This window comes from Podarcis melisellensis (assembly GCF_964234715.1).
Source record: "Podarcis melisellensis genome assembly, chromosome: 3".
NCBI lineage: Eukaryota > Metazoa > Chordata > Lepidosauria > Squamata > Lacertidae > Podarcis > Podarcis melisellensis.
This window is the reverse complement of record NC_138530.1, coordinates 15,516,027-15,532,013: the sequence shown is the minus strand read 5'-3', so window position 1 is coordinate 15,532,013 and position 15,987 is coordinate 15,516,027. Positions and strand designations below refer to the sequence as shown.

Below are 15,987 nucleotides of genomic sequence, written 5' to 3'. Positions count from 1 at the left end.
CGGGTAGCTTTATAGACTCAGTCTGTGGCCTGGTACAGATGCTGTGGCCAAATTATGGTTTGGTCAACATGAACAACAGATTCCTTCCTGCACTTCCTGGCTTGGGGATTTGAGCACATGGGGAGAGGCAGGAATGCACAAACCCAAAGGCTGTTCACTATGGCCAAACTATAATTTGGCCACAACATTCGTACTGGATCATAAATCCCGCAACCTGTGGCCACCAGGTATCAGTTTGCATCCCAAACCATGGTTTAAACCTGTAGATGTGGTTTAGTTGCAGCATCTGAATTCGGCTTGGTTGTTTCCAGAAGTTTTGTTAAAGGTCTTCTCTCTTGAGATTTTCCATTCTAGTTTCTTGGACCAGTCTAAGGCCTCATCTGCACTATCCATTTTAAAGCAGCTCTTTACAACTTTCAACAATCATCTCTTCCCGCAAAGCATCCTGGGAAGTGTAGTTTGTGGAGGATGTCTGTTCCTGTGAGAGCCCTATTCCTATCACAGAGATACAATTCTCAGAGCAGTTTAACAGTCAATCCCTCTTCCCTGGGAACTCTGGGAAATGTAGTTCTGTGAGGAGAATAAGGATCTCCTAACAACTCCCAATCCCCACAACAAAGTAGAGCACCTGGAATTCTTTGGGGGAAGCCATGACTGTTTAGAGTGGTTCGATACTGTTTTGAATACATAGTGCAGATGGGGCCTTAAAGCACCAATTTCATCTGAACTTTAGTCTCGATTCCATCTTCTTTTTTAACAGCTGCATTTGCAATCAGGACTCCTCTAAATCTTAAATTGTTTTTTTCCATTCATCATTTAGATGTTTTTCAGCATCTCAACTTGTCTTCCCTTTTCGCCTTCTCGATTCTCACCCCTCCCTGCCAGCCCCAGTACCTTGTTTTGCTTCAGTGATTGTCTGGCTATTCCTTCCAACTTTGTAATTGATTAAGCACCTGGAGGAGATTGGGGCGCTGAACAAGATCTGTGTTCATCCATTTTTAAATTGGTTGTTGCAATTATGTGATCTAGAGAACCAGGGTTGGCACCTATCAGCATGAATGTGGGGGAATCCAGTGTGTGTCAGCTGTGGAAAAGGCACACTAGGGATCTTTAGGAATGGGACTGAAAATTAAAGTGCTGGTACCACAGTAGCATCAAAGAAATCTATGGTGCAACCACATTTGGAATAATGTGTGCAGTTCTGGTTGCCTCACCTCAAAAAGGACATTGTAGAGCTTCAGAGGTTTCAGGAAAAGGCACCGAAAATGATCCAAGGGGATTGAGCAACTGCCCTATCAGGGAAGGCCACAACTTTTAGACCCTTAGCTTAGAGGTATGTTAAGAAGGGACATGGTGCAGGTATATAAAATGATTCATGCTGTGGAGAAAAAAGTTTTTCTCTCTCATAATGCTAGAACACATGGGGATCCAATGACGTTGAATGTTGGAAGATTCAGGACAGACAAAAGAAAGTAGTTTTTCTTGCGGTGTGGAGTTAAAGGAGAGAATTTGCTGCTACAGGACTCAGTGATAGCTTTAAATGAGGATTACACAAATGCATGGAGGATAAATATAATAATAATAATAATAATAATAATAATAATAATAATAATAATAATAATAGTAAATTTATTTGTACCCTGCCCATCTGACTGGGTTGTCCCGGGCACTCTGGGTGGCTTCCCATATATATATAAAAGAGAAAAATTAAACATGGAAAAGCTTCCCTATATAGGGGAAGAATAGAATCATAGAATTGTAGAGTTGGAAGGGACCCCAAGGGTCATCTAGTCCAACCCCCTGCAATGCAGGAATGTCAGCTAAAGCATCTGCTTAAAAACCTCCAGGGAAGGAGAGTCCACCACCTCCCAAGAGAGTCCGTTCCACTGTCAAACAGCCCTTACTGTCAGAAAGCTCTTCCTGATGTTTAGTCAGAACCTCCTTCCCTGCAACTTGAAACCACTGGTTCGAGTCCTGCCCTCCAGAGCAGGAGAAGACATAGCCGGCATGGCTGTTTCACTGCCTCCCCTGTCAGAGGCAGTATACTTCTGAATGCCAGTTGCTGGGAATCACATGGGCATGTGGTTGGCCAATACGAAGGCAGGATGCTGAATTGGGTGGGCAGGCAGGGCTTGGCAATTGCTTGGCTCTGAAGCTCACTAGGTATCCTTGGTCAAGACACTTACCGTATTTTTTGCTCTATAAGACTCACTTTTTCCCTCCTAAAAAGTAAGGGGAAATGTGTGTGCGTCTTATGGAGCGAATGCAGGCTGCACAGCTATCCCAGAAGCCAGAACAGGAAGAGGGATTGCTGCTTTCACTGCGCAGCGATCCCTCTTGCTGTTCTGGCTTCTGAGATTCAGAATATTTTTTTTCTTGTTTTCCTCCTCCAAAAACTAGGTGCGTCTTGTGGCCTGGTGCGTCTTTTAGAGCAAAAAATACGGTACCTCACCTTATCCTAAGCCATGCGTAGGCAAACCCGCATCCGGCCCAATCGCCTTCTGAATCTGACCCACGGGCGGTCCAGGAATCAGCATGTTTTTACATGAGTAGAATGTGTTCTTTTATTCAGAATGCATCTCTGGGTTATTTGTGGGGCATAGAAATTCGTTCATCACCCCCCCCCCGAATAATCCGGCCCCCCCACAAGGTCTGAGGGACAGTGGACCGGCCCCCTGCTGAAAAAGTTTGTTGACCCCTGTCCTTTAAAAAAGTGTGTTTTTTTAAAAAATGGTCATGTTTCACTCCTCTAGATGAAACCTAATGGGAGGCAATTTCCTTTTCATTTTCCAGACTCTGATATTGATGCTGCTACTGCCATGATGCTCTTGAATACTTCCATTGAAGAAGGCATTTTAGATTGTAAGTATAAATAAGTTTTGGTTGCCTTTCTGTTTTTCAGTGCTGCTGCTGTATTAAAACCCTTTTCAAATGCAAAATTTTAGTTAGAGCGCCTGATGGTTTCATAGAAAACACTTGAGGCCATTTATTTCTGGTTTGTTTGTTTTAAAAAGCCCGCCTTTAGAATATTGATTTGCGACACGAAATGAAATAATGTATACCCTGTTTGCTTGGTAGAAAGTCCCATTGTTTCCAGTTGGGCTTACTTGCAGGTAAACGTCCTTAGGATTACAGCACAAGCTAAATCTCGTCACTTTGAAACAGTACCGCATCTTGGAATGAGTATATGGCTTATTTATTTGTAACTGTAATTTTAAATACTGACAGCTCATATTAAACCATTAATGTTAAACTAAGACAGTTTTAACGAAGCAGTTGGTTACTCTATTCGAATCCTTTACCCAAATTAGGCTTTTATTCCCTCCAACCCCCCCCTCCCCCATTCAGCCTCATCTACACTATATTTGGAGATTCTGCTAGAAGCCTCTTTTCCAACCCTTTGCTGAGCTTTTGTCCTGCAGCAATGCCCTGGAAATATTCCCTGTAATACTCCTCCTACCTGTCACTGTTCAAAGATGTTCCTCACTTCTCCTATTGGCGCTGCAGACAGGCCTTTTCAGCCTAGGTTGGCTAGTTCAAGTAGGCCCAGCAAGTCTTTGGTCACTGTGCCTCTCCTCCTGCCTCTCAGGTCTTTTTCTTCCTCCTCCTCCTCCTTCCTCCCCAACCCTCTCCTTCAGCTTCTTTCTTCTTCTGGCTCTCTGCTGACCAGTGCCGGGCTATATATACACTCCTCTGGCCCAACCCCAGCCAATCATGTGGTGTAACTGAAAATTCTAAACCTGCACCCACCAATCAAAGACACACACCTTCTATCCTTCATTTGCATTCCGAGAATTCGAACGCCAACCCTTCGTCACAGCTGTCAGTTAAGGCCCTGTTCAGCCACAGTTATACCAACTGTCGCCGGACCACACAGAAAACTTCCCACATATTTTTGTACTCTTTGCTAATAAAGATACAAAAGCATGTAAATGGAAAAAGAAAAATGTACGTTCCAAATCAATTTTTAATGATTTTATTGATACATCATGACAGCAACAACAAAACAGAAGAAAAAACTATATATAGAGAGAGAGAGAGAGAGAGCGCGTGCGCAATAAAAAGATATTAAAAATTAGATAATAACAATAAAAGTTACAAAAGTAACTACATTTATTTATTATTATATTTGTTTGTTATGGGATGGGGGTGGCGCTGTGGTCTAAACCACTGAGCCTCTGGGCTTGCTGATCAGAAGGTCGGCGGTTCGAATCCCCACGACAGGGTGAGCTCCCATTGCTCAGTCCCAGCTCCTGCCAACCTAGCAGTTCAAAAGCACGTCAAAGTGCAAGTAGATAAATAGGTACCGCTCTGGCGGGAAGGTAAACAGCGTTTCCATGTGCTGCTCTGCTTTCACCAGAAGCAACTTAGTCATGCTGGCCACATGACCCGGAAGCTGTCTGCGGACAAACGTCGACTCCCTTGGCCAGTAAAGCGAAATGAGCGCTGCAACCCCAGAGTCGTCAGGGGTCCTTTACCTTTTTATATTTGTTTGTTAAACTTACAGCATGTCCTTCCTTTGAAAGCAGCCCAGGGCACCAAACACATCTGTAATAAAAACAATTAGAAATAAAGTGAAGACGTATTTAAAGAAGGTTTGTGGCATTTAAAAACAACAAATCGTAACAAAATCATGTGTCTGGACAGGCCCGCCAAAACAGAAAAGTTTTCAGCAGGGGTCTAAATCAGCGTTTCCTAAAGTGGGTGGTCCTGCCCCCCCCAGGGGTGGCGGGATTGCCTGGGGGCGCTAAGGGGTCACAGAGGAGGTGGCAGGGGGGCACTGGAGGTGTAAATAACTACAGTGGTACCTTGCAAGACGAAAAGAATCCGTTCTGCGAGTCTGTTCGTCTTGCAGTTTTTTCGTATTGCGAAGCAAGCCCATTAGCGGCTTAGCGGGCTTAGCGGATCAGCTGATAAGCGGCTTAGCGGATTAGCTGATAAGCGCCTTAGCGGATCAGCTGATTAGCGGCTTAGCGGCTTGGGGAAAGGGGGGGGAGGGAAAGAAACCGCAGGAACTCGCAAGACATTTTCGTCTTGCAAAGCAAGCCCATAGGAAATTCGTTTTGCGAAGCACCTCCAAAACGGAAAACCCTTTCGTCTAGCGGGTTTTCCGTCTTGCGAGGCGTTTGTCTTGCGGGGCACCACTGTATCAGACTTTGGAAAGCTGGTATCACTGGATCAAATTCACCCATTTTTAAAAAACAATGAAACCACTGCACATAGTTTGAACTGGATTTTGGATAAATGTGCTATTAATGGTTACTGTTTTGAATCTTATTGTGTTGTTATTTTCCTTTGTGGGTCGTGGAAATGGCTATTCTGAATAATGCTTTTTATAGGGTTCGGGGCAATAGGGGTGAGTTAATGGAGTTAAGTGGCCTGGAAATCTTTGGGAACCTCAGGTCTAAAAGATGGTGCTTGCCGAACGCTGGTATTGGAAACCTGACCCCTTTCATGGAATCATAGAATTGTAGAGTTGGAAGGGACACTGTGAGTCCTCTAGCCCAACCCCCTGCAATGCAGGAATCTCAACTCAAGCATCCATGACAGATGACCATCCAACCTCTGCTTAAAAACCTCCAAGGAAGGAGAGTCCTTCTGAGGGAGACCGTTCCACTGCCAAACAGCTCTTACTGCCAGACAGTTTTTCCTGATGTTTAGTCGGAATCTCCTTTCTTGTCGCTTGAGTCCTACCCTCCAGAGCAGGAGAAAACAAGCTTGCTCCATCTTCCATGGGAAAGCCCTTAAGATATTTGAAGGTGGCTTTTGTTATCTCCTCTCAGTCTCCTCTTTTAGAGGCTAAACATAGCCAGCTGCTGAAAAGCCCGCCCAATACATCTGGAGGGCATCAGGGTGGGGTGGGGTGGGAAGGCACTGATCCCTCCCGCTTCTGACAAGACTCTTTATTTTCCTCAGGTAAGAAGCCGCAGCCTCTCAAGCTGTCAAAGAAAAGGAATTACGTCAGCACGTTCCAAAGCCACGGCAAGGCAAGTCCCGGGGGGAGCGATTTCCCCGTCCCCAACATTGACCCCAACGAGGACCACAACTACAGTGCCAGCAGTGTGGCCTCGCAGCGCTGCGTGTCGCCCTCGAGTGTGTCTTCCCTGTCGTCCGTCGACGAGGTCTACGAGTTTGTCTCCGAGGCCAGCCGGGTGGGGAGCGAGGGCAGCGAAGGGTTCCACAGTGAGGTGGACACGGACGGAGACGACCGCGAAGAGGACGACGACGACGACCCCCTGGCCGATAGCGGCTACACCTCGCAGCCGTGCCACGCCACCTCAGACAAGGCCCAGCCTCGCAAGAAAGCCCTGGAGGAGCTGTGCCTAGAAATTGACGAGGAACTGAAAGAGGCGGCCGGGTCTCTGCTTCATCTAGCCGGGATTAGCCCCTGTCTAGGCTCCCTCATAAGTACTGCAAAGACCCATAGCCAGAAACGAAGGAGAAGGAACGACGTCACAGCCTGAGAAGTGTGTTTGGGGACGGGGGGGGGGGGGAGAGAAGATACGTCTATCAATAGAGATAAATGCATATTTTATTTTTTAGCGTGGCAATACTCCTCTACTTTTTACCCTTCACAAGGGAGATCAAAGCCATAAAAGGACTTTTTGTTCATGTATTTTTATTTTCACAGATTATAGTTTTGCAATTTGTTTCTTTTTCTAATTGCAAAAGCGGTGGTTTTGAAGCATTGAAGAGCGGATTACAATTGTGCAAAACCGGTGGGACGGGGGCAAAACCAACCAACCAACAAACCAACACAGCAGTTCCTTCTCCCTGGTAATTTTAGCAAAGCTGAATATTTGAGTTTATTGGAGGAGTGGGTGCCATTATCTCTGTCATCTCATACCTTGTACGTCTCTTTGGGTTTGGAACCTGGGGGCTTCATTTGACCTGTCTGAGTTCATAGGGCTCTGCGCAGAGAACAGGGCAGCCGACCAAATGTTGGGAGCTGGACTACAGATCCCTTCTGCCCTCCCCATTGGCTGTGCTGGCAGGGGTTGATGGGAGTTGTAGTCCAACAGCATCTAGAGAGCCACACATGCCCCATTTCCTCCAATGGGAGTGAAGAATTGTGCCTTGCTTCCTGGTGCGCCTGTTCCGCAGCAAGGCCTGGTGTTTGTATGTTATGGCGCATAAAGTCCAATGTGTAGCCTGTCTTTCTCTAATTTTTCGGGGAGAGGGTGGAGTGGATGCAGTGCCTGCATTGAACTCTACACATGTAGTTCTCAGCCTGCATAATTTTTGGCCCTCAAAGATCAGTCGGTGGCGATCAAGCGGGAAAAGGCTACATGGACTGTCTCCTGTTCCAGATTGACATGCAATTCACAAATCCCAGGTGGGGCTGAAAGTGGAGGGAGGTGCATTGGGAGCAGGAGAATAAGCAGGCGCAATCCTGCCCCCTCTCTCTGTGCCCACGGGCTCCTACCTCTGTCGGTTCTAGACCAGGGGCAGCCAACATGGTGCTCTTCCAGTTTTGGACTACATCTTCCACCCTTCTTGATCAAAGTCCATGCTGGTTGGGGCTGATGGGACTTGGGAGTCCAGCAAGAACGGAAGAGCATGGAGTTGACTATCCCTGAGCTGGTTCTGACACCTTCACATGTTCAGATTTAAGTATTTGCAAACGCAGGATAAGGTCTACCAGCTTTCAGCTTGGCTTCCGTTGTTGTGTAATTGTCTCATGTGCAAGTCGAGGGTCTGGAATAACCTGAATACTAGACAACTGCCATCATGGGTCAGTTAGCGATTGACTGATGCCTGCAACGATAACGCAGGGAAGGTGTTGGGAATGCACCATGTAAACGTTTTTGAGACTCTAATCTTGAAGGGTTAATCTCCACTCTTGTCCTCACCTTCCTTGGAACAGCACAAAGTAAGGAGCTGGTTCCTTTTCCTGTCTTTCTTCCTTCCTTCCTTTCTTCCTTTCTTATATTTTATTTCGTTATTATATTTTAGATCTTCAGCGCACACTTTTATTAGCAAACCCAATGTTCTTTTGGTCTCAATATCCAGATTGAGTGAAAAATGTTGACTGCTAAAATTGTAAATGACTGTTGCACAGAGAACTTGTAGTTACTTGTTCAGGTGAAGCATAATAAAATGGGTTTCTTTTGTTTTAAGGTTACGGTGGTTGATACTGGCCTACTTCTCACTGAGGAGAAAAGCTTGTTCTGGACTGGACCATTTTAGGCTACAGGTGAGGGCACACACAATTGATTACTGTTCTGCGTGAAGCAGAAAACTAGGTGTCCAGGGGAAGGACTCTAGCCTGGCTTTCTTCCTGACATTGAGTTCTTTTAAATGTAAAAAATCATTCAAATTGCAGTGCAGCTTTACACTGTGTGAGCCCCCACCTGCAGTTAGAAGCAGAACCGTACAAACAGAGCTGGCAGCCTCAATGAGGACTAGGTTCTTGAATGCATTCTTACTCCACTTGGAAAACCGGCCTTTTTTTCTTCTCTTCTACTGTGTGCTTCAGTTTTGCACTGTATTAACCTAGCATCCCTCAAGAAGACAGTATATAATACGCAGCCTTAAAGGGCACCGTTTTCTAAACGTGTGTGCGCGCAGAGTCACGCTCCCTCCTTAAGACTCTGAGAGGAGCGTAGGAAATGCCTGCGGTTGATGGTTAGCCGTCCATCCCATCTTCCTTGGGGAGCAGTGACCGTTAGAATCCTGACTCCTGTTAATTTTGCCATGGTTCGTGCAGCCAGAACGGCACCTTTCTTTTTATTCGTTATCGCAGCAATAATATCCCCTCCCTTGCCAAGTGTCAAGGAAGCCCAAGAGCTCTGTGCTTGCTCTTCCGCCAACACAGTATTCTAGCGCATGCTTAAAATGTAACGTGGGAATGGTTAAGATGTGCCTGTGAAGCCCTGAGTGCGGGCTAACTCCAGGTAATGATCCAGACACCTTCTATCTTCTGACACAGCCCTTTCTGTGCGATGACATATGCCTCGTGCATGGACTTCCACGGGAAACCTTTGTGTATTTTACCATTCCCACGAACCATAACACAGAATGTTTGTGTCCTCCTGGGTCTTCTGTGGTGGCTGCTGTGTTGTTTGGCTGTTGTTAGGCAGCTGGAGGCATCATTGCCTGAATGGTGCGGCCAGTCTGCCATCCAGGTGTGCAGTCCAGTCTAGACCTTTTGCTGTTCCTGCTACTTGTAATGATGAGTTTTGGAGATGGAGGGAAAGACCCACATGTATCACCAAGGGGGGTGGGATGGATCCTGCACCCATGCCGTGTTGGGAAATGGCCCTGACTGGAGTGAAATAGTAGCCTGGGAATGGAGTGTCATGGTGCCACTGGAAAGATCTCCCATGTCAGTCCAGTCCCGTCTCTCCAGGGAGGCACAGCCCAGCTCTTACCCCACTCCTGTTCCTTCTGGTGGATGCTTGTGCAGGAAACATTTCCACAAAGTGCGCCCTGTGGTTCTGAGAACCCCTTGAGCGTTCTTTTGTAACGATCAAAGCATTAGCGTAGCTCATTCTGCCTGGCATGGAGGGTCAACTTGAAGTGCCACTTTTTAATTTCTTTCCCGTGTTTCCGAGTGTTGAGCAGTCACGAGTGGCTGGTTGAGCAAACCTTGCCTCCCCATTAGCAAAATGCTTCCAGGTTGGCAGAGAACGAAAGTGGGAAGCTAAACTTCTATTAATGGTGCAGAGCTTCTCTGGTTCCTTGGTGACTAAGCCAGAGGTGGTCAAGAGTTCTGATTTCACTGCCTCTTCATGAACGTAAGCCACCTTATACACTCTGCCAGCTTAATAATTCTTGAAACTATTCTGCAAACACCCCTGCCCCATCCCTCACGCCTTCTATATGTCTTGGGCTACCAGTTCCATTGCTGATGACCATTGGCCATATTGGGTGTGCTGATGGGAACTGGAGCTCAGCAAGATCCAGAAAGCATCCCATTGGCTACCCTTGCTGTGGAGTTTCAATGCCTTGGGCTGGGATCCAGTGAACCCAAACCAGGCTTTCTCCCAGCTCAAGACCTTGACGTGGTTTGCTGGATCCCAACTACTCTCAACTGCATAATCTGGTCAAGAGATTCTCCCAGTGTAGGCCTTACGTTTGCAAGGATTTATGTAGCATTCCACCCCCTCCCGGAATTTCAGAGGAAATCTTTCGTTCAAATGGTAGTAAACTGTAAATGGCTCTGCTCTGTAATCATGTTGCTAGTTTCTAGACAAAAAAAAGTCTCTAATGCATGGGTGTTTGCACGCTCTCACCTGTTTGTACACCACTTTCTCTGATGTAAAAGTCTATAAACGCCAATGGTGCCCATCGTGTATGTTGCCTGCTGCTTCTCTTCTCCCCAGAGGTTCTGATGGATTGGCCAAAACAATCTTCTTGCTGAAAGCCCCTTTAGAGCCGTTTCCTGTGTCACTGTTTTGCTTCCCAGAACTTCACGGCAACAAGTCAAACATGGGAAGGGTTTACAAGTGGGTCTACCTGCAAGTCAGACATGATGCTTTGTGATTTATTTCTAAAAAAAAGTTTATAGGTTTTAAAAAGAAATTGAATACTCTCAAAGGACATCTTTAAGAAGTCCACTAGAACAAAAGAAAACAGAAGCCTGGCTTGGTAAGCTTCTGGCGGGATAGTCAACATGGTGATCTCTAGGTGTTTAAAACCACAGCTCACATCATCCCTAGCTATTGGCCAGACAATTAGAGGGTAGCACATTGACTGCGCACAGACTATGGTTTAAAATCATTTAAATTTAAAAGTTCTTATTTGCTGTACAAAGAGGGTGTTCAGTGGCCCTCTTTGTGCAGGCTGTTCTTAAGGTTGTGGTGCCACGACCGAAAAGACCCTGCTCTAAGTTTCGCTAGATCTCACCTCCATAAAACAACACTCAGAGTGGAATCCTGCCTGCTGGTCTTGGGGTGGTTTATGGGGGGGAGGTCTTCCAGCAGATATGCTGAGCTGAGGCTGCTTGAAGACTCTGACTGCCATGCTTTCAAGGGCGCCCACAGGTCGTTTTGAATATTGGCTGTTGAAGATTTTAACAGAATGGAAACTAAAACAATTGGGAGCAGTTGAACAATACCCGCAAAACTACTATTGTAGCAGCTTGGGATCAGTTTGTGCGTCATTAGGTGGGATTAATTTGCAAAATATTTTTCACTCAATAGAAACTACCGAAGCTTTAGATTTGGCAGAAATGCAGAGAAAGAAAGGGGCCAATAGATGCTCATGTCTGAACTTGCAAATGGCTCTAGACTGACACCCTTCCCATGTCATGGCTTTTGCCACAGGTGTGACTTGTGAGCCCACCTCCTTAAGTGAAAAAACGATGTCCTACTAAGTGGTCTCGAGCACCTGCCGCATGGGGGTTGAATGTGAACTCATTGCAAATGGACAAGCTTGTAAATTAAGTGCAAATGCACATCTTTAAATTCCTGTATGTCGTATGTGCTGAAAAGAGGTGTCCCTCCCATTAACATTCGTCCAAAATAAGTGTTCAATAACTTACGTGGTGTGGAATTTGTTTTTGTACTAATACAGATAACGATAGGGCTGGATTTTATTTATTTTTAAAATAATAAAAAGGTCGTGTTTCTTTCATTCTTGTGTATCTTTTGAAAGCCGGCAAGGACTAAACTCAGTTCCGGCTAAAATTGACCAGATTTCCAAATGAGGCTCCTTTCCCCCTAGAACTTGTTGGATCAGTCTTGTTGTCTTACACCTGACCTGTTCTGTCTGCCATCTTCCTCTTCTTCCCTTAACCCCTGCCTCCCTGCCTGCCAGAAATTGGCGTGCACAGAATTGTCTCCCTGTATCCTCCCTCTTTACTAGTGAAGCATCTAGTGTCACTTTTGTGCTGGGAAATGTGCTGTACTTGTTCGCCGTTTCATTAATTAGGTTTTTTTTTTTATATTTTCCACGGACAAAGGTGGAGCAATAACACAGGAACATGTCCCCGTGGCGTGGGAACAAAAGTAGGAGGAACAAAACCTCCGCTGTGAGTCCGAATTAAAGGGCTGAAACTAGTGGCAGTGTAATGACGTCGTCGTCTGGTGCTTGGGATCTGATGGGATGCATTTGGATAACCCTGTATGCCATCAACCATGTTTTACCGCGGTCAAGCAGTGGACTAGTGCAGGCTCCCCAATTTTGTTCCGCCGTGTTGCTTACTGTGTGGTGTCTGAACTGGTGCTTCGGGTTTGTTTCTCTCCAAACAAACCATTGCTTGAAGCCAAGGTCTGCTCTTGTCTTCCTGATAGCGTCCTGTTTGGGAGTATGAAACCATGGGCGCTGGTGCAGATGCCATGGGATGGCAAGGCCCAGGGTTCCCTGAGCTAGTGGAAAAGGGTATCAGCAAGGAACTGGGAGTCTGTCCTAGCACTCTGCTCACTCTCAGTAAGCCATGGTCCACCTGAATGCTGCCCCTGGAAGGATGGAATTCTGCATTCCATCACTTCAACTAGTGTCATCCAACCTGCAGATGGGATGTAGTGGGTTTGGTTTTTTTCCTTCATGTTAAAACCATCACCGCTCCCTGCATGTAGAAAATCAGCACCTTAGAGAGAGGTTTCGTACAACCCTCTTCCTGATAATGCTATGCGCACGAATCTTTTTTCATTTGGTGGGTGAGTGGGGGGTTGAAAAAAAATCACACACACAGAGACACACAACTCCTGAATTTTGAATGGCTCTGCCCGGAGTTTTACATACTTATTAGAACAATTTGGAGACTGTGTGGTAACAGGGGAAGAGATGATCCTTTTCCCTAATGCAATGTGGGAAAAGTTCAGGGAAGGGAACTGCCATACTCGCATTCCCAGGGTGGTCAGAATGCACCCCTCCCGATTCCAGAGCAGCTTGTGCACAACAGCTCTGCCATCCTCGGGCAATCATGTGGTGCGAGCAAGTATTTGCTCCCCAATTTTTCAGCATTGGCAGGTCCGTGAACCCTGTTTGTCTGCTACTGTAGTTCAGATTATGTTCTTTTCCTTCGTGGGCTGTCAACCTGTGTGTCTTCCTATGGCAAGACTCCACGCAGACGTCTGTTCCAGCAAACGGAGAAAAGTTTCCAGAATTTCTCTATCTCAGCCCTTCCCTATCTCACTTTTCTGTGGCTAAGTCCTTGATTTCTTTGCATCCGGTTAGCTCTGGCATAGCGGGGAAATACCCAATGATGTCTGGCGTTTCTGAACATACATCCCTTCCTTGAAAATTTGCTCCTTCCTTGCAGGTCTGGGACTTTGACCCTCTGCTGTTCCCAACAATACAGGTTAGGATGGCTACAAGGCAGAAGCAAACGTTGGTAGAGAAGTATTAACGCAGGTCCCTCACTCATGATAGTGGCAGGTTGCATACCTGTGCGTTTGCAGGTGCTGCTGACTTCGCTAGCCAGGGCATGAAACTAAGGGCCGTTGTTCTCTAAATGCACCTTGAAAGGATGTTAATGCCTTTTTAATTGTTCAGTGGTGCTTCTCCTTCCTCTTCGTTATTTTGGCCTTTCCTGCCTATTAAAAGGCATACTGCCAACGGCAGAGTGCCTCTGCACCTACTTTTTCTCTTCTAAGAATAGTTGAGTCCCAGGTTGCCTTCGTTTTGCCAACACGACATGCCCTTTTAATATAAATGTTTTGAATGAGAATTAATTGGTGACTTCAGAAGAAGTAACGTGGAACAGTCCTCCTTAGGCTATACCGCTTTAGAGTGCAGATGTGTGCGTGTGTGTGAATCTGGCACATAGAAAACCAGCTCGTCTGTGAGAAGGCTAGGCTAGAACCTTTATCCTTGACATGTGAGCCTTCTGCCTGCAGGGAGTTTGTGCAGAAGTCATTAATAAATCCTGCCGCCCCCACCCCCCTTTATGATCTGCAGTGCAATTCCTGGATGACTGTGCCATATACTATTTTCTGTCCATGTAGCTCGGCTTTTAATTACCCTTCATTATTTTTATTGTTGCTATTATTATTGTTGTTGTTATTGCTCAGTTCTTAATACAGGCTAATCTAGACCTATCAAGTCAAAAGGATGAACGAAACCTTTTTGTTGTTGCTGTTGCCACTATAAGGGTAGGAGCAGGTAGATCTTGTGGTTCAGCAATTGCAGGATCTCTTTGGAGAAAAGAGCTGTTACCGTTGGGGACGCGAAAGCGTTGACAGTGACGGTGGCAGTATACATGAAGATATACCTTGATGGTGTGTTAGGCTGTTTGTGTGAAAGGAACCTCCCAATTTCAGTTACTCCCGTGCAATGTGTGGAACCACCCACCCTTCTGTTGAACTCCACTGCCTTGTTGCCACTGGTCAGGAAATTTGAGTGGCATAATGATTTGGGGGTGAGGAGGAGCTGCCCTATGCATTGTAGGGAGAGAAATGGAGGACACAGGCAATGCCATTGGCCGTAGCAATTCCATGCCAAGTGTTCAAGTATAGTTCTGATGTTTGTGAGGTTTTGAGGGTTTTGGGTTTCTTTTTTTTGCTCTTTCCTTTATGCTTTTTAAACTTTGTAAATGAGTTGAAATCAGCAGCAGCAGGGGGGAGATGTTAAACGCAGCTTCCTCAAGCGCTAAAGATTGCCCTGGAGAGGTTTCTGGAAGAGGGTCGCCCCTACTTGAGATAACAACTGCCGGCTGTGCTGTGCAAATCTTTAGCTCTTTCATATTCCAGTGCTTAAATTATAGCTTCCAGGAGAATTGCAGGCAATCCTTTCTAGAAAAAAAAAAAGCCCAACTTTTTGAACTTGTATGGTTTTTGCAGCTTCTTTGTTTGGCTAAATCAAGCGCTTTGGTTAAAGCAAAGGATGCCCCGCCATGCTAATAATGGTGTAGTCAAAATATTTATTGAAAAAGAAGAGTAGAGTATTTTTTAAAATATTGTACCTGCCATTTATTGGGAGGGAAATCGCATTCTCCACAGCTTAACTGCCAGTGCCAATAAAAGGTCTGTTTTTAGAAATGTACATTTCCCCCCAGACTTAAAGTGCATAATTTAAAAAGTATTATGTTGCCATCTTACAGTGATATATGAAACCATTTACAATTGCCAATTCATTGTAACTATTATTTATTGAAGAGGTGGAAATTGTACGAATGCTTTCGGATCAAAGTAACTGGAGTTCTTTCTAATGATCCCCGTTTGCCTGTTTTCTTAGAATTTACTTAGAATAAAACTCTGCCAGTAGATAAAAACACCGTTCTAAACCCTTTATACCTTGAGCCCAGTTGAGTAGTTTGCCTGGTTTAAAGACAATTTTACAGATATTTTAGTTTTTGTATGCTAACCTCTATTAATTGAAATGTTTATGGAGTTTATTTTTACCAAAGAGATGCAATTCATTATGATAAAAGTATTTCAAAATAAACTTTGTTTTATAACATTCTTGAGTGATGTATTTTGTGGGTGACACTACAAGAGAACCAGGGAGGTATTCATGGTGAGTTCCGGCACCTCTTTTTCTAGTTAAAATAGCACTGTGGATAGACAAGATTGCAGAACTTTAGACTTTTGAAGACTCGTTCCTGTAAATTCAATTACAGTTATCCAGCATTTTTGACACTTTGCTGCTTGTTTTGATTTACAGTCGTACCTTGGTTGACAAACGCCTTGCGACTCGGAACGTTTTGGCTCCCGAACGCCACAAACCTGGAAGTGATTGTTCTGGTTTGCGAATGTTCTTTGGAATCCGAACGTCCTCTGCGGCTTCCGATTGGCTGCAGGAGCTTCCTGCAGCCAATAGGAAGCTGCGCCTTGGTTTCCGAACGGTTTTGGAAGTTGAACGGACTTCTGGAATGGATTCCGTTCGACTTCCAAGTCATGGTGGGGGAGTGGTGGATAGAGGATTCCTCTCCACATTTAATGTTTTGCTGCGGGTGGGTGGAGCAAGGGGGAGCACGAGGCTGCCACTTTGCTGAAGCTAAGCCAGCTTGGGTCTGGTCAGTGGCAGCACTGGGAGTCCTGGGAACCACAGAATCATATGATCATCTAGTCCAACCCCCTGCAATGTGGGAGGTTTCTG

The 15,987-nt window shown here is 45.6% G+C and overlaps 1 protein-coding gene across 2 annotated transcripts in view; it reads left to right on the top strand.

Moving 5' to 3' along the window:
• FOXN2 (forkhead box N2) overlaps nucleotides 1-15,348 on the top strand; it is a 53,434-nt gene extending 38,086 nt beyond the window's left edge. For both annotated transcript variants that reach the window (XM_081904219.1, XM_081904220.1), the window contains exons 5-6: nucleotides 2,794-2,862; nucleotides 5,917-15,348. In XM_081904219.1, the coding sequence (XP_081760345.1) occupies nucleotides 2,794-2,862; nucleotides 5,917-6,464 (617 nt within the window). In that variant the 3' untranslated portion in view covers nucleotides 6,465-15,348. The remainder of the gene's footprint in view (nucleotides 1-2,793; nucleotides 2,863-5,916) is intronic.
• Nucleotides 15,349-15,987: the final 639 nt, after the last annotated feature.